The 27,618-nt window shown below is 46.5% G+C and overlaps 1 protein-coding gene across 1 annotated transcript; it reads right to left on the bottom strand.

The window, feature by feature from the left end:
• Nucleotides 1-4,672: 4,672 nt before the first annotated feature.
• On the bottom strand, nt 4,673-10,366 carry LOC127224285 (H-2 class II histocompatibility antigen, A-D beta chain). The gene is made up of 6 exons (XM_051187255.1): nt 10,227-10,366; nt 8,647-8,916; nt 6,940-7,221; nt 6,394-6,504; nt 5,974-5,997; nt 4,673-5,398 (listed from the first exon to the last, which is right to left on the bottom strand). Exons 1-6 carry the CDS (start codon nt 10,315-10,317, stop codon nt 5,385-5,387), a joined length of 792 nt encoding a protein of 263 aa, XP_051043212.1. The 5' UTR covers nt 10,318-10,366; the 3' UTR covers nt 4,673-5,384.
• Between the last annotated feature and the right edge of the window lie 17,252 nt (nt 10,367-27,618).

The following is a 27,618-nucleotide window of genomic DNA, read 5'->3' as shown; positions in this document are numbered from 1 at the left end:
AGTGAGTTGAGACCATTAATGTTGAGGGAAAATAAGGACCATTGATTGTTAACACTTGTTTGTTTTAGATTTGTTGTTGGCGGTGGTATTGTGAACATATTTGCCCTGCTATACCCTTGGGTTCTGGTGAATTGGGATTATCTATTGCCTATGTCTTTGTGAGCATAGTTAACTTCCTTGGTTGGGGTTTTCTTTCTAGAACTTTCTGTAGGGCTGGATTTGTAGATACGTATTGTGAAAATCTGGCTTTGTCATTAAATATCTTGTTTTCTCCGTCTATAGTGATTGAGAGTTTTGCTGGGATATAGTAGCCTGGGCTGGCATCCGTAGACTATCCAGGACCTTCTGGCCTGGAGAGTTTCCATGGAGAAGTCAGGTGTAATTTTGATAGGTGTGCTTTTATGTGTTACCTGGCCTTTTCTTCGCTCCTCTTAATATTCTTTCTTTATTCTGTATGCTAGGTGTTTTGATTATTATATGTCGAGGGGTCTTTTTTCTTTGGTACAGTCTATTTGGTGTTCAGTATGCTTCTTGTACTTTCATGGGCATGTCCTTCTTCAGATTGGGGAAGTTTTCTTCAATGATTTTGTTGAATATGTTTTCTGCATCTTTGAGCTGGGCTTCTTTGCCTTCCTCTATGCCTATTATTCTTAGGTTTGGCCTTTTCACAGTGTCCCACATTTCCTGCATGTTTTGTGTTAAGGATTTGTTGGATTTAAGATTTTCTTTGGTTGATGAATCTATTTCCTCCAGTTTATCTTCAGCGCCTGAGATTCTCTCTCCCATCTCTTATATTCTGTTGGTTATGCTTGCATCTGTAGTTCCCGATGGTTTGTCCAGTTTTTCTATTCCCAGCATTTCTTCAGTTTGTGTTTCCTTTATTGTCTCTATTTCAGTTTTCAAGTCTTGACCATTTCCTTCACCTGTTTGTTTTTTCTAGACTTTCTGTATTTTCTTTAAGAAATTTGTTCATTTCGTCCAATTTTTTGCTTGTTTTTTCCTCCATTTCTTTAAGGGATTTTCTCTCATCATCTTTGAGGGCCTCTATCATTTTTATGAAGTTTTTTTTTTTTTTTTTAAATTGTTCTCTTCTGCTTCATCTGCTTTGGGGTGTTCAGCTCTAGTTGGTGTAGAGTCCCTAGATTCTGGTGATGTCATGCTTGCCTTTCTATTGTTAGGTGTTTTCTTGTATTGCCATCTTCCCATGGTTTTTTTCCAGTATGTGCAGGTGGGGGTCTCTCTCTCTCTCTCTCTCTATGGTATTCCCCTATTGGGCTTAGGTGGGTCAGAAGTTCGAAGTCTGTAGCTCTAGGTGGTCCAAGCTCTCTAGGAGGTCTCTCCTCAGGCAGGGGCCTAGTGATGGGGGCCAAAGATCAGGCTCCAGCAGAGGCCTGGTGCAGGAGGTCAAAGATCCAGCAGGCAGGGACTCAGGGTGGTCCCGTGGGGGTAGGCAGATCTCTGGCCTGGGCCAGAGCTCCAGCAGAGGACCAGCAGTGGGGATCAGAGATCAGACAGGCCGGGATTGAGGGTGGTCCCACCTGAATAGGCAGGTCTAGTGTGCTCAGAGCAGCTCCAGGAAGTTCCCGGAAGGTGGGATGTTGGATCTGCCCTGTTCCAGTGCTCAACCAGAGCTGTGGGACAGTGGGCAGGGTATGGCTCAGGATTGGGGGAGGGCAGGCTCTTCGTGGTGTGTGTGTGTGTGTGTGTGTGTGTGTGTGTGTGTGTGTGTGTGTGTTTATCAGAGCACCCGAGTGCTCGCTGGGGACAGGATACAGTGGGGAGCAGGATTCGGGGGCAATCTGGAGAGTTCCCAGGGAAGGGTGTGGGGGGTATTCAACCCAAACTTGTCCCAGACTCTCCAGCAGAGGCCCAGCGATGGGGGTCAAAGATACACCAGGCTGGGACTCAGGTTGGTCTGGCAGATCTCTTGAAACTACTTTTAAAAAGCAACTACTAGTTTTAAATGTTTTACATTGGATTGAACTTCTGTATATTGTGTACAAATACTGTATATTGATACAAATTTGAGATTAATTTGTTAAGACATATTGTACATACATTTCTAATATTGTTCAAGGTATTGTACCTATACATTTAACTCATTTAACAATGCAATGAAAATTTCTAGTCCTTAAAAAGTTATTACCTACTATATAAGATAATAAAGAAATGTAGATAATTAGTCACCTATTACAATCAAACTTGTAGTCACATTAGGTGTTTACAAGGTCAAACACATATATTTTAGAAAGACAGGTCATCTTCAAACACTTCAGAGATCTACAGAATATGGCATTTAATATGTTTTAATAATGTAGGTCCTTTTTTATGATAATGAGATATGCCTGCTCCTGGCAGCACCGATCTACTTCAGAGAAGATGATGGGCATCAAAGAAACACCACATGGAGTTTACTTTCTTTGTGACAAAAATAAGCCACTGGGCAAGAAAATGCCCTTGCCTTGACTGCTGATGGTATGCTGTCCAAATTGGACAAACAGGACACAAAAGAGTGTAATTGTAAACCTTGCCAAGACAAAGCTAGACAGTCCTACAGAATAGCCTGTTTCACAGAAATGTCTGACAGATATGCTAGGCCTACAGGCTGAAGATGGATTCCCCAATGTTTCAGAGCAACCTAGGGTGACTATCCAGAAAGCCAGCTGTTTCTGTCATTTCTCACATTTTTTTGGAAGTTGTTTGCTCACATTTCCTGCTTACTCAATTAATATTATTTCCTCCTCGGGCCTCTGAAGGAATTGAAGACTAGATACTTACAGTTATAGTTCTCATTGCCTCTATGGCCTATGGCTAGCTTTGCATTCTGAACCCCCAGGAAGCTTTAATAAATCATAAATAATATCAGAGTGAAATAAGCAGGCACAGAAAGACAGTACTGCGTGAGTTCACACAGAATCCTAAAAAATCAACATTCAAAGTGGCATAACGCATCATGGTGGTTCCCAGGGCAGAGGGTGGGAATCAGAGGGAGGGAGAGGAAAGGAGAGATGTCCATCAAAGTTTGTAAAAAGTTTTGGTTAGATTGAAAGAATAATTTCTAGAAATCTATTATGCATCATTCTGTCTGTCATTAATAATAGTATACTGTATGTTTGAAAATTACAAGAGCAAATTTCAAATGTTCCCATAACACACAAAAAGTTAAGTACGTGAGGTGGTAGATATTGTCTCTTATGAAGTTAATTGACTCAACTATTAACAATCCCCTTAACTGAAATGTACCAGGATAATTGGGAAGGACAAAATCATCCTGCAATATTCTTAACTCATAATAGTGAGCGAATCTCAGTGGCTTAATTCAGTAAAGAATAATTAGTTCATTCAAAAGCCTTAGGCTGTGGAGCTTCTAACATCCCACACACTACAGTGATGGCACCACATTCTTGGCGGCACGAGACAATACAGACAAGCTACATACACCCCCTTGAGTCTCTATTTCCTGGTTCTAATCACTTTACCTCCACTACATAGCAGAGGAACCTGGGCCTGAAACCCACAGAGCTCCTCCTGCCTCTGCCTCCTGAGATTAAAGGCATGACCACCACGGCCTGCTCTTTAAGGCTAAATGCTCAGAACTGACCATTCCTTGTTTCATAGTCACCTATACACTGTCCTCACATAGTTCTATTTCTTAGCAAATGTGTTTGTAAATATTGTACTTGCTACTCATTAAGTTATTAATTAAATATTATAATGCCCAATGAATAGTTGTTTCTTTACAACTGTCAGAACCCAGCCCTAAGAACCTTCCAGCCAGTGGTGTGATAGTGTTGGACTGTAAACATGTCTTAGCATGTGTTCTCCTACTCTCCTCTCTGATTCAACTAGAAAAAGCACACTCAGTGTCTCCCTAAGTGCTGGTTATTCCTACCCTTGATTCCTTCCTTTGCAAGATCAAAAGTAATGTTCTCTCTATAGGAACTGAGAGCTCCTCTGAGAACTCAGCACAAATTATTCCCTTTCCCCAAGGGAAAGTGGTCTTTGTGGTCAATGTGGAAAAGAGGACAACACCCACTGGGTCCTGTAATGTAAGCAACAAGGAACACTGAGGATGACAAAACTTCTAACTGGGGGCTGCCAAAGCCAAACCACCCCATTCCCCACCTGAGGGAACCTGGAGATCCAGGTGCTCCACCAGGGTGATGTAACGACCCCCATGCTGAGGCCCTGGAGAGTCACTTCCCTAATAAGAGAGATGAACACATGTCTGTTGTTCACAGCCTTGGGGCGTGATGTTTTTCAACATTGTATATGTTTCCCAGGATTTGTCAGTAAGGATTTCCCAAAATTGTCAAACACTGGAAGACATACAACAGAGTCAAAATACACACAGAAAGAGGGATAAGATTTTAGGAGAGACATAGAAAACAGAAATGCAAAAGTAACACAAAGAAAAGAGCAAAAGCAGACCATGGCAAAGGTGCAGGCAGAGAAGGTGGAGAGAAAAGGCTTGGTGCAATGAAACAGACATGAGAGAAACAAGTGACAAGCATGGAGAGGACACGGAGACACAAGGACAAGGACATGCAGTAAAGGGAGCAGCGGATGGAGCGGACAGCCGAGGAGAGATGACTCTCATCAATGACCCGCATCCAGCCACTTCTGAGCCCAACAACCCCCACATTCCTTACACCAACAAAACAGGATTAAGTTGGGTTTTTGTCATCAGCAATCACAAAATTACTTTTATTGTTGACTGTAATCTTTAAAAAGTGAAAGTGGGCGCCAATCAATGTGACTGCGCAGGACACATTTGAAATGATGAGAGGGCCCAGCACTGTCACCCAGCAATTCCACTATGTTTACTTGCACTGTTGTCACTGACCTGGAAGAGGCTGGGGTAAAAACAGCACATTGAAGAGCAAAAGTACAAGCCATAGCGATGAGGCAGCAGGCGCCTGTCTCCTCAGCCCTCCTTAACATGGAGCCCAGGATGCTTTGCGTTACCTTTGTAGCAGAAACCTCTACTCCCGGCACAGTTTGGCTGGGTCACCTGGTCCCACATGGCTTCCACCCAGCCCAGTCAGTTAAGGAGGTTAGGGATACACATAATTCAGGATATGTTTAATTATGAAAAAGAAGCAAATGTTTTCAGCGCATCTCTTCAGCAGCCTGTGCGGGACGGTGGAAACAGAAGGCCTGGGGGTCTCAGGAGACTGTGCTGCAGTACACAGACTCTCTCTGGAATCAGCCCAGGAGCAGAGTCAAAGGGATCACAGGAGTGAACTGTCGAGTACACTGGCACCATGCCAGACTCTGAAGAAGAGAGGGACGGGCAGGCACAGATGGGAATTTGGGGCAGGAACAGGCAGGTCGCAGGTCTTATAATGTGGCAGTCAACTCAGTCAAAACACTCTCGTGAATCACTGCAGAAGCCCTGTGGGAGACAGAGAGAAGGAGTGGTCACAAAAGGGACCCTGGAGATGCCCAACTCTCTTCTTGGATCCCATAGAGTTAAGACAAAGAAATCTGGTGACCAGGCCATGCCACCACCTTCCCCATCACCTGTGCAAAGGTAAAAGACAGCTAAAGGGGCACAGTTTCACAGGACACAAATGAGTGGGAGGTGGAAGGGAAGCCACCCCCCCCCAGGGAATATGAAGGATCTGGTCTTTCTGATAAGTCAGAGAGATCCGTCTGCTCTGCAGGACTGTCAGCCTCTTCTGGTCACTATCAATGCTCAAGGCCGTGGACTCCAGTGTGGGGCTCAGAGCAGGCAGCGTCTTAGTGTCTAAACTCAAGGCATGGCTCAGGCTCCACTCAAGTGATGGTAGTGAGGTCCTGCTTGGGGGCAACCTCTGGAGCTTCCTGCAGACACCGACTGTTAAACTCTCAACCCCACAGCAGAGACAGATGATAAACCAGGTTTCTGTCCATTACACCTGTCTCACACCCTCCCACAAACCCACACCCCTGCACAAACACCCCCAATAAGGGTTGAAGTATTATTACCTGTTGGAGGAGGCCCACGAGGTCCTACAAAACGAAGTCACAGAGAAAGGGCTTGTTATAAAAACAGGAATCTCTTACAAAGCCCAAGGGCAACAGGACAGAGGCTCAGCTGAAGTTGTTCTCTCACACTGTGTTCACTAAGACCCCAAGCATCCCCAAAATGGATGAAGCTGCCACCAGAAGGACAGAAAGCAAGGCCCATGCTCTGGAAAGGAGGCTGCGACAGTGCTGGACAGCGGTGGAAGTCTCAGAATGGGCTCCACCATGACTCTGTGGCAGTCACACAACCAGCAAAGTCCGATTACAGCCCCCTCCCACTCCACGTCTCCTGTGCCCTCCAACCCCCAGCCCAGCTCCTCCCCCAGCCCAGCTCCTCCCCTCAGCACAGCCCACCGCCCCCACTTTCCCCAGAATCCTCACCCTTCTGACTTCTGCGACGGATGAACAGTCCCAGCCCGAGGAAGATCAGCCCCAGCACGAAGCCCCCGATGCCGCTCAGCATCTTGCTCTGGGCAGATTCAGACTGTGCGCCTGGGGAACGGAGCCTTGGTGTCAGCTTTGTCTCCACACATCCTGACTGAGGGCCTAAAGTCCAGCCTGAGTCACATGAGGTAAAGGAGCTGGGAGGACCCATTCCAGAGCACGGACGGGCCGGATAAGAAATCTAGCACGCAGGGGCTAAGTGCACCTTATAGACATACCTGTAACTTTGGGCCAAAATATCCAGTAGTTATCACTGTCAGCTCATATGGGTATTAGAGACAAGTTCCAGGGCTCTGTGTATGTAGTGATCACCCAGAACTACCGCCCTTACTATGAGGCCAGAGATATGGTTTCTTGTACTTTTCAGCTCAGTAGTGGAATCAGAATGCACAGGACAAGTGATGAGGTTGGTGGCATTGGAGGGACAGGATAAAAACTAAAATCCTGTCATATGGGGCCCATAGTGAAATAAGTTTCCCTTACTCCACTCCACAGTGAAGGGGCTCTGCAGGCTGGGGTGCTCCACATGGCAGGTGTAAACATCGCCCCGCTGAGGGGTCATCTCCAGCATGACCAGGACCTGGAAGGTCCAGTCCCCGTTCTGAATAAGCTTCGTGGACACGACCCCCACAGTCTCCTCCTGGCCATTCCGGAACCAGCGCACTTTGATCTGGGCTGGGTAGAAATCTGTCACCGAGCAGACCAGCAGGTTGTGGTGGTTGAGAGCCTCCGTCCTGGACAGGGAGACGGCCACTTTGGGCTGCTCTAGGGGAACAAAGGAGAAAAGATGGTGAGTGGGATGGGGTCACATGGTCAGGGAGAGGGTGAGTGAGGTGGGGGCCATGTGAAGAGTCCCCATGGGGAAGAGGCAAGATGGAAATGCCTGGGTTCTAACACTGAATGAAGATCAACTCCACAAATATAAACTTAACAGTCACTAGGGAAATAGGAGGAGTAGCCCTGCTCTTATATGACACGAAATGTAGTAAGAAAAAAAGGAAAAAAATATGATTTCAAGTTTACTATTTTTGAGGAAAAATGTGAAAATAACCCCAGCTCATCATTACTTCCTTCATCTCCTCAGACTGTCAGTCAGACAGACATCTTTCCCGACTGACTTTACCGTGCTCACTACCTCAGAAGCCTTCTCAGTGTGTGCTCCTATCACTTCAGCTTCAAACAGCAAACATACATAATGTATCTTATGAACGGAGAACACACTATGTTCTCTGGTTTTCTCCTCCCGCCCACCCCATTGTCTTTCCAAAGCTAAGTGTGTTAAATACCGTTGACATGGCTGCATTCCCTTGCTGTGAGGAATTAGCTGCCAATAGGACTCAAGAGTGGATTGTTTCCGTGGAATACAAAGTCTCCTGGGAAGCCATGGCAACTTTTTTAGTTAATCATTCACGCAGTTGTAATGTACGGTATTAAATTCGAACACGATGCCTAACACGACCCTTTAACTGGCAGCGTCTCTAGGAGGCTCTGGGAGTACGAGGGAGTGTCCGGAAGTGGAAATGAGCCCAGGAAGGCAGGGTGTAAGGGATTCAGCTTGAGGGCTACCCCAGCGCTGTCCCCTGCCCCATAAAGTAACGGCGCCCTCATGGCTCATCTAGCAGGTCCCCTCGGGAAAGGCAGCCCGGGGGCTGAGAGAGCGGCAGCTAGGGGCGCTTGTTGCTCCTTCAGAGGATCTGGGTTCAGCTCCCGGCACCGCCTGTAACTCCAGCCCCAGGGCTCCAATGACGACGCCATCTTTTGTTTCTTACGTACTTTCCCCTCAGATTTTGATTCACAAACTTCTAGTACGATCCAAGTCTACACAGTCTACTGCAGAGCACGGAGAACGTCTTGGGGTCGGTGCCGGGCAGCGAACCTGGGCCTCAGAGGCCCGGAAGCTAAAGCTCGGAGGACAGCGGCCTCGCCCCGGGCCCGTCCCCCGCTTAGCTCCCTCAGCCCGCACTGAGGAGTTTCCTGGCTGCAGCAGAGCCGGGTCAGAGGGCAGCCTGGGCCGCAAGGGGCATAGGTCAAAGGGCAAAGGTGAGGAAGGGGGAGACTCTGGGGAGGGCTGAGCGGTGCGGGGCCCACGGCGGGGAGTCTGTGGCAGCTGCTCCCGCGGGGAAGCGGGGAACCGTGGCTGCGGGGTCCGCGGGCCCACGCCCCGCCCCCGAGGACCCGCCCTGCGCTCACCTCTCCGCTGCACGATGAAGCTGTCGAAAACCCCGTAGTTGTGTCTGCACACCGTCTCCACCTCGGCCCGCTTCTGCTCCAGGATCTCCTTCTGGCTGTTCCAGTACTCAGCGTCCGGCCGCCCCAGCTCGGTCACCGCGCGGAACTCGCCCACGTCGCTGTCGAAGCGCACGTGCTCCTCCCGGTTGTAGATATATCTGTTCAGAAGCCGCATGCGCTGCGTCCCGTTGGTGTAGTAGCACTGGCCCTTGAACTGGTACACGAAATCCCCTGCGGACGGGCGGCCGACGCGGTCAGCCCCGGACCCCGCGGACTGACCGACAGGGGACGACGCGGTCTCCTGAGACCCCAGAGCCCCGGCACGGGCAGCCGGGAGGGAGCCCCCGCCTGACTCAGAGGGCCGGGGCCGGGGCGCCGGTGAACCCCGCCTCCGCCGGCTCCGGGGCAGCTCCGAGAGGCTTCCCCGCAGAGAAGACTTCGAGGGAGGGAGTGGGACCCTGGGACCGAGCTCGTCCTGGTAAGGGTATCTCCGGAAGCACAAATTGTACTCGGTGCAGGGGGGGCGGGGAGGGTATTTTAAGACAGCATTCAAAGTTGGGTGGGGGAGAGGGGTCTGGGTGGAGTTGGAAGTGGGGTCAATATGACCAAAATACACTGTACGAGATTCTCAACGAATTGATAAAACGATGGGAAGAAAAATAAATTATTCGGCTGTTTCTGCTACCCAACCCAACCGCATAAGATTCTCCCGAGTGCAAACGGCCCAGCTCCCAACACACACCCGAGGGGGCATTTATTCTCAGAAAGAGCCCTAGGTGACCCCAGGTGAGCTGCCTCCAGGTGACCTCCGGGACTGCCTGCTTGGGCGGGTCCCTCCGGCAGCATCTTAAGTGAAACTGCAAAAGGGAAGTCACCATGGTGCACGGTGGTGGTTGTGGGGAGGGGACTGGGGCTTCCTATAAAGTACTCTCCTGTCTCTGAATTGAGGGGGGTCCCTGTGAGTGTCACACACTTCCCTTCCATGACTATTTTTTTCCCTTGGAAATTCAATTTGCCAACCTAAGTGTCCTAGACCTCAAGTTCCCAATTGATGAAGAAATTTAGACTCCTGTCTGCTGGCTGCTCTCGGAGTTAGACGCCAGAGTTTGCCTCCCTTAAATCTCCACTCCATGTCAGGAATGTTCCTCAAATACCAGGACTACACGACCATCACTGGCCCGTGTTTCCCCATCTCAGGATCTAGCAATTCCAAGATCCTGTCAGGATCCAGACAATGGGGTGGGGGGCGCTACTACCCCGTGCTCCCTTTGCCCGTTCTTGGTGTTAGATTTAAACTCCGTCTCCTTCCACTTTATTATGCCAGGATCAGCCTGTGTATTAGACACAATCCCAGCTTCAATATTACAACATAGAAATGAGAATGTAGCCTCGACCCCTCTTTAGAGAAAGGAAATCTATGATAAAAGACAGTACTAAAATTGAGATCTTACCACCAACACACACACACACACACACACACACACACACACACACACATTCCAGTGTCCCTCAGAGCTGGTCCCCCAGTGCCCTGCACTTACTTGGGGAGTCTCTGCCCTCGGCCCCTGGGCTGCTCAGCACCATCAGCACCACAGCTGCTGCAAGGAGGAGGCTGGGGACCTGTAGAGCCATCTCAAAGAAAAAGGTAGCGACAGTCACCGGGACTCACACCTGCTGTGCCCCCTTCAGAGAGCAGAAATCTGCAGACACCTCTATGAGTACCAGGGTAGGTCCCAGAAGAAGAACCAATCAGCACCAGAGCTGAAGCGTGTCATCCGTCTCTGGGCAGACATTATTTACAGAGGCTCTCTATGCTGTATGTGGTCTGTTATCTTCATGGAGCTCCACTGGGTGAAACTTGCAGTGACAGCTCCTCTGAGTTACAAAGCAAACCTGTCCAGTGCAGACTGACTGTGTTTGGGGTTTAAAGAGCCAAAAGAGAAAACGACTTTGTATAAACAACTTTGGGATAGATATTTAAAAACTGTCCTTACGCTTGGGGGTGGGTAGTAGGGAAATTAGATAGAAGCCATGTTTTAGGTGACAGAGGTTATCTGTTGTTATGTCTGACACTCTGAGGCACCTCAAATGAGAAAGCAGAGTTCTTAGGGAATCAACAAGTCACTGAGCCTCTTCCTAACCGTGAACTTCTCTTTGTGAACCATGCCCTGTGCACCGTACACCCAGAGCTTCGTATGCACGGGGTATAGAGCGATGTGGAGTGGTTAATAGTGAAAACAATTGTGTGTGAGTGTTGGAGACAGCAGGTCAGCGTGTGGCCTAGCCCTGCAGACTCAGGAATCTACTGCATTCATGGTATCCCAATGAAAACACTTGAGAAGTTAATTAGTCCATCTTTTCTCTTATGGGTTCTTCTGCTGTTTAAATCCCTCACAACCATGAAGTAGGTCCACTGGTGTCAGCAAAGGAAAGCTCCATAACATTTTAGGACTATCAGACTGGTCACCTGGAGTTTCAAGGCCAAAGGTACAAAGTAGCAGCTTCAGGAAGGATGTCCACAGGCTTGTCACCCTGTGCCAGCCTGAATGGCAGCCATCAATGTGCACTCCTCATCTAAGCACACACTCCTGATCAGTCAGCTAGAGCAATGCCTGGCAAACACCAGTGAGTAAGCAGTAAGTCTCTTTCCCTCATTCACTGACACTCTTTTATTGTTTTAGATCCTAATTAAACAGGGGACAGGACATAAAAGCAAAATGGACCCGGGAAAGGGGTAGGAACAGGGAGCAAGACCACTCAGGAGGACACTGGCAGCACAGATTAACTGCAATCTTGCTGGGTCCATGCTGATACAGAGGACCAGACAGATGGCCCTGGGCTCCTGGGCTCCCAACAGCTCAGGATGGACACAGATCACCTCAGCCTGTGCAGAGAGCAGACAAATGTGGCCATAGGGGGACCTTGGAGATGAATGGTGTCCTCACACCTACCTCACACCTCCACACAATAATCTGGGGGCTCTGCCTCTCCTGCTCCTTTCCTGGGGGGGGGGCTCCTCGTCTTTGTCCCAGTGCTGTGGAGGGAAGTCTGTGTCACACAGGGGATTTCCAGCTCTTCCAGGCTGCTTCACACTGGTGTTGCATCTAGCAACAAAAGTGTCACCAGGAATCTTTTTCTGATAGGCTAAAAGTCACACTAGGAAGGCGGTGCCTTGGGCTTCTGCCAGCTCCTTCTGCCTAGCCCAGACTTCTCTAGAGTTCTGGGCAGGGTTCATGTCCCTTCTATGTCACACTGGACTGTCACCCACTACTGGCCTGGCTTGAAAGGAATCCCAATGCCTCACCCCACAGTGTCTTCCCTGAATCACACTGTAGGACACTTAGAGTGAGGTGCAAGGTGTAAGGATTCAGGCATTACCCTGGCTGGCCCGCCCCTGTCCCCTGGCAGAGTGCACTCAGGCAATACTCTAGTCAGCCCAGGGTTCCATGAGTACTAGTCTGCAGGCAGGTGCGAAGGGCTCTTTTAAAAGACAGACCCCTGCCTACTTACGCTCTTTTTGCCGGCTCTTGTCTCTCTTCTCTTTCTGGTGCCTCTATGTCTCTTTACCTTCCTCCTCCCCCTCCCCTTCTAAATAAACCTCTCACTCAAGCTCTGTCTGCCTGGCAAAAATGTCCCTCCACCTCAGTCACCCTTGCCTGGCAGTCCCCCATGTGGGACTCCCCCTTCCAGCTTTATTCCTATAATTGTAACAGAAGAACAACACAAGGTAGACCCCACCTGACTGCTCAAGACAAATTGAGTTCCTTCCAGGGAACTCAAGAAGAAACCCTCTCCTCTGCCAGCATCCCTGGGAATCAGTACTTGGTCAGTGAGGCTGATTGTGAAACTAGTAACCGATTTGTCACCGAAGCTCACCCACGACTCTATTGTGCCCACCTCAGGAATCAAGTGCACCTGCAGGGCCCCATGGCTCCTAGACCCCCAGTATTCATGTAACAGGAAGGGATTTCCTTTAATAAAAAGTATATCAAGCAACTATCCCCAAGTTTTCCTTAGTCTGTTTGAGGTTATTTACGTTTCCACTATTCAACTCTGAGCAATGAGCTGTATTAACGTCTGCTATACATATAAAATATGCTTTTCATTATTATGAAGTTTTTTCTTTAGTCACATTTTAGAAAATTCAAAGAGTCAAATGGGCAGCAAAGCAGGTTCAGAAAAGCCATTTCAACTCAGAAGATTCAATTTTACTGACAGAAGGAATGCACACCACAGACCACTGCATGAAGCAGATGCAATTCTTGAACATCCCTGTGATCTCTGATAACCTGCAAACACATCACTTTCTGCTCTACAACTTACATTTTGAATGGCTACCGACAATCCGTATCAGAGGATTGGTTCCTAGCCCAGGACATTCTGAGAGAAGGCAGAACCTTCAGGAGGTAGAGACCAGAAGGATGCCTGCCATCAGGTGTGTTGGGAATACAGAGGCTCGGGATCCTTCCTCTTTCCTTGTTTCCAGACTGCATAAAACTAGCAGTTTCCTTCCCTCTGTGTCCCACCACAGGAAACGGGGCCAAAGGACCATGGTGTGAAACCTCTGAGCTGGGAGCCAAAGCAAGCGTTCTGCCTATAGACTGACTCTGATAACTACCTCTCCTCCTTCTCCTCTCCTCTCCCCTCCCCTCCCCTTTTCCTCTCCTCCCCTCCTCTCCTCTCTTGTCCTCTCCTCTCCTCTTCTCCTTCTCTCTTGTCTTTACTCAGCTATGAAGTAAGCAGACTTCCCCTGCCATGCATTCACCACACATCCAAAGCAACAGGAATTATTCATGGACTGAAACTGCCAACCAAAACCTAAACAAACCTTTTGTCTCTACAAACTCATTTGTTATAGTAGTAGAAAATTGACTAACACACATCATGAAATTTATCCTCAAAATACAAACCTACCTATTCACCAAGAACTAAACCAAACAGGTTAATCACAAAACCTATGGGAAGACATATGATAATGAAACCTATGAAAACTAAATCAAACCTTATAAACTGTGAAACTGAAAGACCCGCAGAGCGTGGGCCCTCACGCTCTGACTCAGGAAAGGTGGCCTCCGCAAGTCACTCACAAAAAGCGGTCTTGATGTAAAAGCATGAGGTCTTTTATATTCCAAATACACTGGGGTCCACAGTCATGTGCCACACAGGGGTAGAGGACTGAGGACCCAGAGTACAGAATTGAGACAACTTTTATAGGGTTACAACAAAGCCGGCGCATCATAAACCAATCATCTAATAGCATCCAGAGCCCGCACAGTGCAGACCAATCAATTTAAAACATCCAAGCCCATGCTTTATAGACCAATCAGTTCCCCATAGCCCTGGAGGTCTGCATTTGTGTTGGCTCATAGGTGGGGTGACAAATGGCAGTTAAGTTAGGTCACTGGGGCAGAGGTTTCACAGCCAGTTTACAAAGTCTGGTAAGCGGCAAGGAGTGTGACCTTTAGCCTATTTACTGGCTGAGGGCAGGGTCTGGTATTTAAGGTATTTAGTGTTTTTAAACTTCTAGCTTCCTGGGGTCAGTGGAGAGTTAGACTGTATTTTTCTATCCTTACAAAACAAAAGAGAAGACACATTGCCTGTATAGGGAAAATAATCCCAGTGTCAATGGATTTCTTATTGAGGCCAGAATGAAACACCATGTCTTCAAGTGCTGAAAGAGATGAACTGTGAACTCAAGAACACATGTGGCATGAAGATGCCCTTCCAAAAAATGAACTGTGAGAATTTGTTACCACTAGCTACAAAAAGATGGCAAAGTGAACTCACCCAAGCATCTGTAAAAGGTTGGAGAATGCTTGCAAGATGGGCTGGAGGATGGCTCCGTGCTTCAGAGCACACACTGCTGTCACACAGGACCCAAGCTTGGTTCCTATCACCCATATCAGCTGGCACCCAGCTGCCTGTGACTCCAGCTCCAGGGGGCCAATGCCCTCTTCTGGCCTCCAAGGGCACCCGCACACACATGCATGCGTGTGCCCACACACACATTTAAAAACAAATAAAAATGCTTAAAAAGAGCAATATAGAGACATGTAAGCATAAGTCTTCTGTTTCCTTTGTGATTTCTAAATCATGTTGTGTATGGAGCAAACCTTTTCCAATGGCCTGTGTAGTTCTCACTTATAGAGAGGAAATGCTGAGAACATTCTATTGTAAATGTGTGTGGTGGTGTGAATGACAGTGACCCTCATAGGGGTCAAATCTAAGAAGATTTGAATGCTTGCTCATCAGGAAGGGGCATATTTGAAAGGATAAGGACAGTGGCCTTGTTGGGGGAAGTGTGTTACTAGGGGTGGACTTGAGGCATCTAAAGCCCAGAATCTCTCTTCCTGTTACTGCACATCTGGATATTGAGCTCTCAGCTCCTTCTCCAGCACCATGTCAGCGTCTCTGCCACCATGCTCTTCAGCATGACGACAATGGACTAAACCTGTGAAGCTGTAAGCCAGTCCCATCAAATGCTTTCCTTCATAAGAGTTTGTCACGGTCATGGTGTCTCTTGGCAGCAACAGAACACTGACTAAGGCAAAGGGTAAGGTTTACAAAAGGAGGTAAGGTTTCCCATTTCACTTCAACTGGCAAAATATAAGCACCAGCAAATTCTCATAAATTACAGCAACTTCTTCAAGATGACACCTCTGAAGAGAAACACAATTTGTAGGAAAAGGGGGGATAGCTCAGCAGTTGAGGGTGCTGTACTTTCTTTTTTCACATTTGTGGGAAGTTACATTATAGGTGCACCTATGGTGTTTTGTAAGTCAGAACTAACCAGGCATTGCAAAGAAGAGGAGTGGACTAAGAGGAGGAGGATGGAGAAGAAGTAAGATTCCCCTTGGGGAAAGGGTGCATATCAACGGTGAGGGGTGGACACAGAGCGGCCTCAGCACTAGGGCTGGATTGGGCTCACACAGGTTGACACGGGCATAAGAATTCAGTTTGCTACTGTGTATTGTGCTGTACAATGGCATTTGGGGCGTTAATATTGGTGACAGGAGAGCCCTGCGCTTTCCCTCCTGGTGTGTGCACTGAGAGTGTCAGACTCACAGGATCTCTTAGCTCTTTATCTGTCCCTACTGTCACCCTGGCCTGTCCCCTCCCAGCCAAACGCTGTGGCCATTGCTGCACCACGCTGTTCTTTACAACATTCAAATTCAGCATTTTTACTAATAGTAAGAACCTGGTTAGCTGGGCGTTGGTGGTGCATGCCTTTAATCCCAGCACTAGTGAGGCAGAGGTGGGCAGATCTAGTTTGAGGCCAGCCTGGTCTATACAGATCCAGTTACAGGACAGGCTCCAAAACAATACAGAGAAAACTTGTCTCGAAAAAAAACAAAAACCAAAAAAAAAAAAAAAAAAAAAAAAAAAAAAAAAAAAAAAAAAAAAAAAAAAAAAAAAAAAAAAAACCCAAAAACCTGCTCCTCCAAATTCTTTAATAAAAATTTCTTTTCAAAACAGAAAAGAAGGAAATGGGTCCACACAGTTAGCAGTCCATATAGGCAGGACAAGAAGTATAACAAGCTACACAAAAGGTGTTTTTATCACATGTCAGGCCCTCCTTGAAGAGCAGGTTGTCTTGGCAAAAGGACAGAAGCAAATGTGGGGTGTCCTTTTTTAAATAAAAAGTAAATTAATTAATTTTAAAAAAAGATTAAAAGTTGTTCCAGTCAGATTATCACACAGCATCCCTGGTCCAGCCGCATGGGTGTGAGGCAGCTTCCCCTGTCTCAGGCAGAGAAGGCTACTAAGTGAACTTCAGGACAAGGTTCAAGTGCAGGAGCAACAGATGATAAAATATCCACCAGCCATGTAAGCGAGCAGACGATGACATCGGGTTCTTCTACAGGAACCTTCCTAAACATCGGCAGACATGGCGTGCCTTAACTTGAACATTAACTTGATTTTATGTTTTTTGTTTTGTTTTGTTTTCTCAGTAGCAATAAACACATATAAATAATTGCTAACAAAAACAAAACCTTTGGCAGCCTACTTCAGACAATGATTAATACCTCCAGACTTTAAAAAAAAAAAACTTAAAAAAAATTCAAAACCAGAAAACCTCAGGACTTCCAGTCAATAAATGGGTGAGGCACTAAATGAAGAACTCTGAAAAGAAGAAACACAATGGCCAACAAATATTTGAAAAAATGTTCAACATCCTGAAACATCAGGAAAATGAAAATTAAAGCTGAGCATGGACTCGGTCTCTCCCCACACACCTCCGTCAGACTGGCCACCAACCAGGAAACAAATGATAGCAAATGCTCTGGGGCAGGACACCCATGTTTACTGTGAACAGATGTGTAAACTGGTTCAGCCACCATGGAAATCAGTGTGGAGGGTTTTCAAAAAGCTAAAAATAGAACAAGTGTTGCATGTCTTTAACCCCATCACTCGAGAGGGAGAGGCAGGGGGATCTTTGTGAGTTCGAGGCCAACCTGGTCTACAGAGTGAGTTCCATGACAGCTAGGGCTACACAGAGAAATCTTGTCTAGAAAAGCAAAATAAATAAGTAAAGTAGAACTACAGAACAACCCAGCTGCTCCACTTATTGGTGTGTCCTGAAAGGCCTCAGTCCTGCCAGAGAGAGATTTGCAAACCATGCTTATTGCTGCACTGCTCTCGATAGTTAAGAACCAGCCTAGATGTCCATCGTGACAGACAAAGAAAACACGGTGCATACACAGAACGGACATGTATTCATCCATAAGGAAAGCTGAAATCATGAAGTTTGCAAGGAAATAGACCTGGGAATTACTGTATTAAATGAAATAACCCAGATCCAGAAAAACAAATGGAACCTCTTTTCTCTCATAGGAGGATCCTAGACTTTAATTTTTACATGTGGGGGCAGCAGGTAAGTTATGAAGCTAGGGAGATCATGAGAAAGGAAAAAGAGCTCTTCAGTGTGTGAGGTGAGGGGGAAACAAAGTGAAAGAGAGGGCAATAGAATACATGTGTGCTGGCTAGGATTTCTTCAGCTTGATACAAGCTAGAGTCATCTGAGAGGAAGAAACTTGATTGTGAAATAAGATCAGGCCGTACGCAAGTCTGTAGGACATTTTATTAATGATTGGTGTGGGAGGGCCCAGCCCACTGTGGGTGTTGCCAACCCTGGACGTGGTCCTGAGTTATATAAGAAAGTAGTCTGAGCAAGCCATGAAAAGCCAGCCAGTAAGCAGCACTCCTCCGTGCCCCTGCTTCAGCTCCTGCCTCCAGGTTCCTGCCCTGATTTCCCTGGGTGATGGACTGTGGTGTGAAAGTGAAGATGAAATAAACCTTTAACATCACAAGTCATCACTGCAATGAAAACCCCAGCTAAGACAGCGTGTGACATGAAAACCAGCAGGTGCAGAGCTGGAGGAGGGGAGGAAGGGGAGGAAGGGTCAACAAAGCAGAAAGTGTGAACAGACCGTAATAAAACCCACAGGAGTTCAGGTTTGAGGGGTAAAGGGCAGTGGGTAGTGGGAGTGAGCAGGACGTGAGCCAGAAGACAAGTCAGAGGCCCACAGGGTCAGTGAGGCGCCTAAGGTGGGAAGAGGGGTGGCACCGATTCTAGGGGAAACGTTTATTCATTCCCTTTGTCTGAGTACGTGTTTGTCTTCATTCCTGACAGACTGTCTGGCCAAATGTAAAATTCATAACAACAGTTCTTACCTTCAGCACTTGAAAGCTGGCTCTCCACTTCCAGGCTCAGAAGCTTCAGGTGGTGGAACTCTTTGGGAAGGAGTAGGAGGTGTGGCCTTGCTGGAGGAGGTGTGTGTGTCATGCCTTCTGCCTGATGCCATGCTCCCTACCGCAATGGTCACAGACTCACCCTCTCAAACTATAAGCCAGCCCCCAATTGTTTTCCTTTAAGTTGCCTTGGTCATTTGTCTCTTCATAGAAATGAAACAGCTAACACTGGCTTGCATATATATATATATATATATATATATATATATATTTTTTTTTTTTTTTTTTTTTTTAGTGTGTTTTGCCTGCCTAAATGTTTGTATGTCACATACATGCAGTGCCTGCAGAGGCCAGAAGAGGGCATCAAATCTTCTGGATGTGGAGCTATAAGTGATAAAGGCTGCATTAGATTGCTGGGAGGTGAATCCAGACTCTCCGCAGCCAGTGCCCTTAACCATGGAGCCAGCTCTCCAGCTCCTGGTACGACTGGGAAAAGAAGGCCTTTGCTTGGGGTGCCTCCTCCACCGGAGAGAGCAGGTCAGGACATGTCAGGACAGTCACACTCTCCTTCTAGGCAATCAAAGGACAGTGGGCCAAGACCTGCCCCTGCTGATGGGCCATCCCTGCCTGTGCCCCACCATTCCTGCCTTGTCCAGTGCCATCCTGCCTTGAAGGACTCTGTTCTGCTAGGACCATATGCCAAACAAGTCCTTTTCTCCTAAGTCAGGATGTTTCATCACAGCAACAGAAAACAAAGTAGCATACACACACATCTCAAGCTTGAGAGCTGAAGGAGGTGATGGAGGGCCCTGCAGTCAGAGTACAGCCAGAGGGAGCCTGGTGCTGACAGCTTTCCAGAGCCTGGCTGGAGACAGGATACAGAAGACATGGCAGAGCCACTTCCCACCTTCCTCTGACCCAATTGTTCCTCACTGGCCCAAACCAGAGTCCAGGTGAGAGCACAGCGCAAACTCACAGAATTCTCAGAGCCAAGGAATCAAATCTTCCGAGTGTTCATCTCCATCAGGGTCTCCTGTGGTCACAGCAATACACATCGTCATCTGACCTGTTAAACCCACAGCCCAGTCCTTTTCCATGACTTTAGTCATTGGTCTTTCTCCTTCCTCTCACACACAATCATCTTTCATAATGCCTTCACCTCATCTGTCACTTGAGAAGACAAGAAGCTCTCATGATCCCCCGTGAGCCAAGCTCCATCCATTTGGAAAATGTAAGTGCTGAGATGGGAAAACTAAGAGGGAGCAGCCTCTGGGGGCGGGTGGGGGGGGCCGGCTATCAAAGTATTGTGTGCTGTGCACACAGCTCTGGAGTCTTCAGCTTCAATTGATTATGGTTAATTATGTGAAAACAATTTTTATTAACCTTAGATGGTGTCAGTTCCTTTAAATGTTTATATAAGGCATGTATAGCAGAGCATGTCTGCACATGCCTTTAATCCCAGCACTCAGGAGGCAGAGGCAGAGGCTGGTGGATTCTGTGAGGCCAGCATGGTCTGCAGAGTTAGTTCCAGGACAGGCTCCAAAACAATACAGAGAAACCCTGCTCAAAAAAAAAAAGAAAAAGAAAAAGAAAACAAGAAAGAAAGAAAGAAAGAAAGAAAGAAAGGAAGAAAAGAAAGAAAGAAAGCTGAGAGGAAAGAGCCCACTCAGCAACAGCAATGAAATTCCCTAAGACAGAATCCGTGCAGGACATGGGGAAAGGTGGAGAGAAGTCGAAGCACACTCATGCAGTTGTCTCTGTGAGCAGTGAGTGTGGTCATATGAAAGGCAATGAAAGTCATGGTGTGGGTGTCAGAGCATGTTCCTCTGAAACTGGACTGCCGGGATGCTGACTGTGGTTTCATCATTTACTCAGGAAACATCTCACAGGTTCTTTAGCCATTCTGCCCCAGCTTCCTCGTCCCTAAATGTGAATGGTGATTGTCACAAGGCCACCTCGCTTGGTGAGTCAGTACTTATAAGTACACAGCAAGGTACTGCTGTGATTATGAGCCCTGGTAATGCACCTGCCCACATGTCTGGTCTAAAAGACACTTGTGGGTTCAGGAACAAGGACCCAGTTCCAAGAGTACAGGACAGAAAGAAGCTAAGTTTTATTTGGGTTTGTGGAGTGAAGGACTGGACTAGTCCTTCTACAGCCTGCCCTCTACAGCCCTCCTGGACTCCTTGGGGACACGGATGCTTTAGTTGTTTCTCCTATCCCCAGCTCCCTTCTCACCCCTAGCAAACCATGAAATCACATTTGCTTCAGAAGCCATGAGAATCAGAGCTCACATGCTCACAGAGAGCCATGCCCTTTCATCAGTTGGAGCCAAGACCAGAAACAGCACAAGATGACTGTGAGCCAGTCTCGCTCTGTTAGACTGTCTCCTAGATTTTAAACAGGGAAACACGATGAAGCAGTGACTCTGAATATTTGCTTCTTACAACAGATCTCGTAGACCACCCTGGGATTAAGGTCCACCGCCTGATTGTGACTTAGGGTGGGATGTGTCCCCAATCCTATGCTGATCCCACTGTGTCCCTTTGAAATCAGGACACTCTGGAAGGCATGTGCCTCTACAGGGGACTTCCCACGGCTGTTTCCCTTCCCCAAAACTCTAACACTTAAACCCCATACTTACCACTAAGGCGGAAATAAAGACATTGATGACAAAGAGGCTTTACAGATGGCGGTTTCTGGTCCAGCCAATGAGAAGGGAATGTGAGGCAGCATCATTGGACTCTGGCAGACTAAGTCACCCAGAACGCCAGCAAGAAGCCCGGGAGAGCAATTAGGGGGAAACAGCATAAAATAAGTGATATGTTAGAGAGAGTATTTGGAAATCACAAACACGTGAGATGTTGTAGTAAAGGAGTTACTGGGAAGATGTGTCATATTCTAAGATTTAAACAAACAAAACCCCTAGAATACTAAAAGGAAGTTTTCAGATCAATGTTTTACAATTTTTATTTGTGTCTATATACATATGACTGTGTAAATAAATGTCATATGTGTATGGATGCTCATTAAGCCCTCCCTTGCATCTCCAGCTGCTTCCTGTATCCTCCATGATCTTCCCCACGGAGTCACTGCACACAGGATGGCTAAGCTACTCAGTCATCTGTGAGCTGTGCTCAGTTTCCACACTGAACACTTTTTGGATGATTTGCATGCTCATCCAACAAAAACCCCAACCCTGCTTTCTGTCACTCCAATCCTTCCTCTCTTCCTGACCTCATCAGTCAGTGTGGTCTTCCCATCTCACCCTCCCTGCCAGGATCTATAAATCCCTCTGCGGCCACTGGAGGGCAGAGTTCTCTCCTCTCGGGCTTCATTGATCCTCCCATTCTTTGCTGAAGTAAGCACTGTTCATAATCAGCGCTTTTCATGGGTTCATGGAAAACGATGGAGAGCCTGGCACCACACCCTCCTCAGCCTCTTGCCTATTTCTGTTCTTGAAGTACCACCAGCCCTATTGGCTCTGTGTGTGCCTCTGAGCTCTCATTTTCTTGTTGATTATTTTATTTTATTTTTTTTTTTAAGAGTAGAGTTATGTCCCCAGGATAACAAGGGTGGAAAGACTAATTCTTGCCCACCACTAGGAGGCAGCTCAGCTAATCATGGAGGTAATGGCAGTTATGACGGTGCTGTTTATGGCAGCTTCCTCTATAGCAGCTTCAGCTTCCTGTGCAGCTTGTTCATGTCTTGACAGATCAGGAAGTGGACTAGAACTAGAAGCAACCCACTTCGTCTCGATAGGCTACTGTCCCTAAGGTCCTAAGCCCCTCAAGACAATGCCCCTAGCTGGTAACCAAATGTCCAACCGTACTCCCATGGGGGACATTGCATATTGGAACCTAGGCAGCTATGATCCATCTTGAACCAACTTTTATGTGTGATAGGGTATAGATTCAATTTTTGTGCATAGATATTCAATTTTTTCAACACCACTGGGAACCTTTGTCAAAGAACAAGTATATACATATATTTGGAACAGATGTAGCAGACACAGATGTGCACACGTATATTTACAGTCATACGACATTGTCCTGATGTAACTGCATAAAGTCTTACAAATCCAGCATCCTGAACCTCATCTTTATTCTTTTTCAAAATTGTTCTTCCTATTCCATCCTTTGCATTTCCCATGTAAATTTATCAATTTCTTCTGGAGTCCATTCTCTCCTCTCAGGCAAAGAACTGCCCCCACCTTGACCACTGACTTGGACTTGCTATCCTCCTGTGCTTGCTGAACCTTGTCAAGTCAGGGTAAGACAGCCTTTCTACCTACCTGCTTCTGTAGTGGTCTGTCAGATACTCTAGGACTTAGCCAAAGATGGCTGCCCCTATGATGCTGTGAGACTTTGGGTGACTGTCCAGGTAGCCTGCTGTTTCTGTTTTCGCTGCACCTTTTGGAAACTGCCCATCTGCACTTCCTGCCTACCCTAGTATTGTTATTTTCCTTCTCAGGCATTTGATGAGGTTGAAGGTTAGACTGTCACAATTCTTGTTCTCTCTTCCTAGATATAAATATTAGGTACAAGACTTAAACTTTCCAGCTTAGGACAACTCTATAGTAATCTGTTATGCCTTCACCCTAGGACTGGATATGTCGTTCTTGCCATTTGCTCTTGTTACCTCACTGGCAATAGATCTTAAACATGTAAGCTCTTACATTTTCCTTCTCCTAGAGCATACTTGATATTTACTGTCTTCGTATATAGTTTTGTATCAAGCCTAAATCTTTTCTCTAGACTAAAAGAGAAATTGTAGTGAGATATCCACCTCGCCCACACCTGTTGTACTGACCGTGCCCATTGTGCATGGGGAGAGGTGCTGGTGTGACCTGTGGGGTCTAGGTCTGGGGTCCCGAACCCCAGCTCAGTCTCTTACTTTCTGGTTGGAGACAGAGAGCATCCCGGAGCACCCTTGGAACGGGAACCCGCAGCTGTCATCTGTTTCTGGTGTAAGCAATTTCTCCCTGAATAAACATCATCTGCCTATATTGTGTCCACGAATCTTATTTCCCATGCAATATAGTCACATAGATTTAGAATGAAACTGTGCCCAATCTATACATAAATTAAGAGAGAATTAACCATCAGCAACACTGGCTCTTCTCCATGAAGATGGTTCACCTTTCCATTCTTTTTAGTATTCTATGAGTTTCTTCAGCCCTGCTTCATAGTTTTCACTATATGAGTTGTCTATACTGTCGAGTTTATTCCTGAATATTTTACATCTTGGGTGGTATTTCAAATAAAAATTTGTGATGTATTATAAGTAAAATTTTACATTTTAATTTTTTATATTTTATTATGAAATATGATATAAAGTTGACAGCCATTGTTGAATTTGTATCCTGAGCTTTTCTTTTGCCTTTTTTTTTTTTTTTTTTTAAGATTTATTGGTTGATTATGTATAGTGTTCTACCTGCATGCCAGAAGAGGGCAGCAGATTTTCTTATAGATGGTTGTGAGCCACTATGTGGTTGCTGGGAATTGAACTCAGGACCTCTGGAAGAGCAAGCAGCCTGTGCTCTTAATCTCTGAGCCATCTCTCTGGCCCCTTTGCCTTTGTTTGTTTGTTTGTTTGTTTTTGGTTTTTTGTTGTTGTTTAAATGAACTCTGTAAGATACTTTATATGGGAGACTGACAAGTGGTGGCCAGCTGACCAAATCCGGTCAACTGCCTGTTTTTAAAACATATGAGCTCTGAAAATGGCTTTGATGGTTTTTGGGTTTTTTGTTTTGTTTTGTTTTGGATGTATCTGGACTGGTTATTGAACATCTGTATACAAACCTTGATCTAGTTTCTTAAACCACATAAAGGTTTTCATACAGGTACATAATTATGCTCCTTCTCTTGTTCTTGATATTACTGTGTTTTTCGTTTTTCTTGGTTAGTTTTGATACACTCCGGGGTCTCAAGATGATGTAGCCTAAGGGTCTGGATCAAGTTTGTTTTTCCCTTCCAGTTAAAGAATTGAAGGGCAGGAAAAATCTCAAGCACCATTGGTAGCGGCAGAGAGATTCCATCCACCGCTGACACAATCAGTAGTTGACAGTTGAAGAAAGACATTTGTTGTGGGTGAAGAGACACACACATGTTGAAGAAAGGTGTTTGTTGTGGGTGAGGAGACACACACATGTGGCAGGTGTGTGTAAAGGACTCTCTGCAAAGCGGATCTGAAGTCTCTTCTCCAGTGCTGGGGTTTTAAAGCTCTAGAGAGTTCCCCTCCCCCTCTTTAGGGATGGCCAGTTTAAAGACTGATGTGTCCACAACTGCTGTGTGACTTGTCCTGATTCCAGCCTTGAATTTGGTGAACCACTCCATCATCAGGGAGCCTGCTGATGGGATACAAACCTTATCAGAAGTGTAAGGAAGACACTGGCCATCATGGAAAGTCACCACCTTGATTACCCAGCCTGGGCCCCTCCCTATCAACCCCTAGTGTGATAATTCCCAGACCTTAGTGATTTCCTAAACAGTAGTGGTTTTGTTCTACTGTTTTTGTCTGTGACTTCCACACGACAGAATTACGATCTGGTTTTTATAATCCCTCCTGTTCTATTCCTTTGGGCCATAGCTTATATTTCATGCTCTAATTTCTTAAGATAAAATCTTAGCCAGATGACCTGAGTTCTTCATTTCTGGCCTGGGTAGCCCTGTGGTCACTGTTGATTGAAACACTGTGGGAAAAAATGCTGTTTTTCTTTTGTGAGACAGGTTTTCTCTATGTAGCCCTGGCTGTCCTAGAACTCACTCTGTAGAGGCCAGGCTGGCCTCAAACTCAGAGATCCACCTGTCCTTGCCTCCTGAGTGCTGGGATTAAAGGTGTGTACCATCACTTTTAAATTCCTGCCCTGGCTTCTCCTCTGCCTTATGTTTCATTCAAAATAAGACCAGTTTTTCACTTACAAATATTTGGTGATATATTTTGTATTAACTGCTAATTAAACTTCATTTTTGCCAGTGAATAAATATCCCAGCTTTCTTTCTATTGCTGTGTCAAAACTCTGACCAAACCAACTTGGCAAGAAAAGGGTTTGTCTTATATCCCAGGCTGTATTCCATCAGGAAGGGAGTCAGGGCAGGAAGTCAGGGCAGGGACCTGGGGGCAGGAACTGAAGCAGAGACCATGGAGGAAACACTGCTCACTGGCTTTTTCCTCATGGCTTGTTCAACCTGCTTTCTTATAGAACCCAGAACCACCCCGGGGAGGACTGGGCCCATCTATACCTATCATTAGTCTCAGGCCATTCTGATGAGGATAATTCCTCAACTGAGTTTCCCTCTTCCCTGGTGACTCCAGTTGACAAAAAAAAAAAAAAAAAAAGGCCCACACAGTAAACCTCCTGTGATTTGAATCCTTACAATTCATCAATCCTTAGATATCCCCAAAGACCATTTGACATAATTCAGGGTCCATTCATGTTAAAATTACTCAGTAAAATATTCTTAACATTAAATGTAAGAAGGGCTCTAACTTTCATTAAAATTGCTATCTGTTGTTTAGTTTTTAAAATACATACATGCATCCTGATATTTTTAAACTATAAGTGATAAAATTTCACATTTGCTAAAGTATTAAGAATACATTTGACAACGAATCACAAAAACTTGGTGTGGAAAAGGAGCCACCAAGTGACAGCCCTGGGTGGGGTGTTCTTTTTATCAAGTTGTTTGTTATACTCATGTATCATTTCATGTGTATGAAGGTTTGGCTGCATGCATGTCTGTGCAGCATGTGTGTGTGTGGTGTCTACGCAGCCCAGAGGGGTGTCAGATCTCCTGGGACAGGAGTTACAAATGTCTATGAGCCACTGTGTGGAGCTGGGAAGTGAACCCAGGTTCTCTGCTTCGGCTTCAAGTGTGAGACTTTTCTCCTCAGGGCCGTCACGCTAACTCGGACTCAAGCTCCTCAGTCTCACGCTTCTTTGCTTCTGCAGCATCCAAAACCACTTCTCTGTCCACTGGGCCCTGACAGAGCAGTCCGTGAGAGCCACCTGGCCACACCCTCTGGACAGGACCGCTGACCTTCCCTGTCAGGACCAGTGAGCCAGGGACCAGACCACAGCTGCTTGCTCTGACCATTGGAAGCACACGGTGGCCACCTGCTGGTGTGTCGTCCACTTCACACTCAGAGTTGTAGCTGTCCTGGGAATGGCATGGGCAGTGTATTTTGTCACAGTTTGACATGGAAACAAACACCAAATAGGACTTGAATTGTGACCATTTGATGGTCTCTGTCCTCCCTGTCTGCCATCTGCCTCCCACAGTTCCTGCTGAGGACCTTCTGACTTGTCCCTTCTGTCTCCCTGTGAAATTAATTATCAAATCTACTGAACACCCACAATTTTATTTTGTTCTGTTCTCTCTCTCTCTCTCTCTTTCTCTCCTCTCTGAGTCTCTGTCTCTCTGCTATGAATGTAGCTCAGTGGTAGAGCACTTGCCTTGCATGCACAAGTCCTGGAGTTTGACTCCTATGCTGGCTAGTTTTATGTTAACACAAGCTAGAGTCATCTGAGATGAGGGAACCTCTATTGAGAAAATGTCTCCACAAGATCTGGCTGTTGACCATTTTCTTACCTAGTGATTGATGGGCCCAGCTCATTGTGGGTAGTGCCATGCCTGGGCTGGGGGTCCTGGGTTCTATAAGAAAGCAGGCTGAGAAAGCCAGTGAGCAGCATCCCTCCATGGCCTCTGCATCAGCTCCTGCCTCCAGGTTCCTGCCCTGCTTGAGTTCCTGTCCTGACTTCCTTTGATGATGAACAGTAATATGGAAGCATAAGCCATATAAACCCTTTCCTGCCCAAATTGTCTGGCAATGGCATCGCATCACAGCAATAGTAACCTAACTAAGACAACAGTGGAAAACAAACAAAACAGTGGAACACAATGTTTCTAAAGAAACAGTTTCCATCAGTAACTGAGAAAAAGAAACATCAGGAGGCTTCTAAACTCTTGGGATATGAAGGAACCTAATGAGATTTCCCATCTGCAGATGAGATGAAGGATGGCTTGGGCAGATCCAAAACCACTCAGGACTAGAAGGGTCAGACAGGGCGGGGCTGCTGCTTGTGTGGGAAGACTAGCCTTCCCCTGTCAGGCTTGTGACCATGAGAGAGTGGAGTACTTCCCACCCTTGAAAACTCATCAAGGGATATTTTGTTCCATAGTCATTTTTTTTTTTTTTTTTGACTGCTTGATGCCATTTTCCAAAGCCCTTTATCAT

The sequence above is a fragment of the Phodopus roborovskii genome, unplaced genomic scaffold, assembly GCF_943737965.1.
Source record: "Phodopus roborovskii unplaced genomic scaffold, PHOROB, whole genome shotgun sequence".
In the NCBI taxonomy this organism is placed as follows: Eukaryota; Metazoa; Chordata; class Mammalia; order Rodentia; family Cricetidae; genus Phodopus; species Phodopus roborovskii.
Note: the sequence above shows the minus strand (reverse complement) of the source record. Positions and strands in the feature narration are given on the sequence as shown.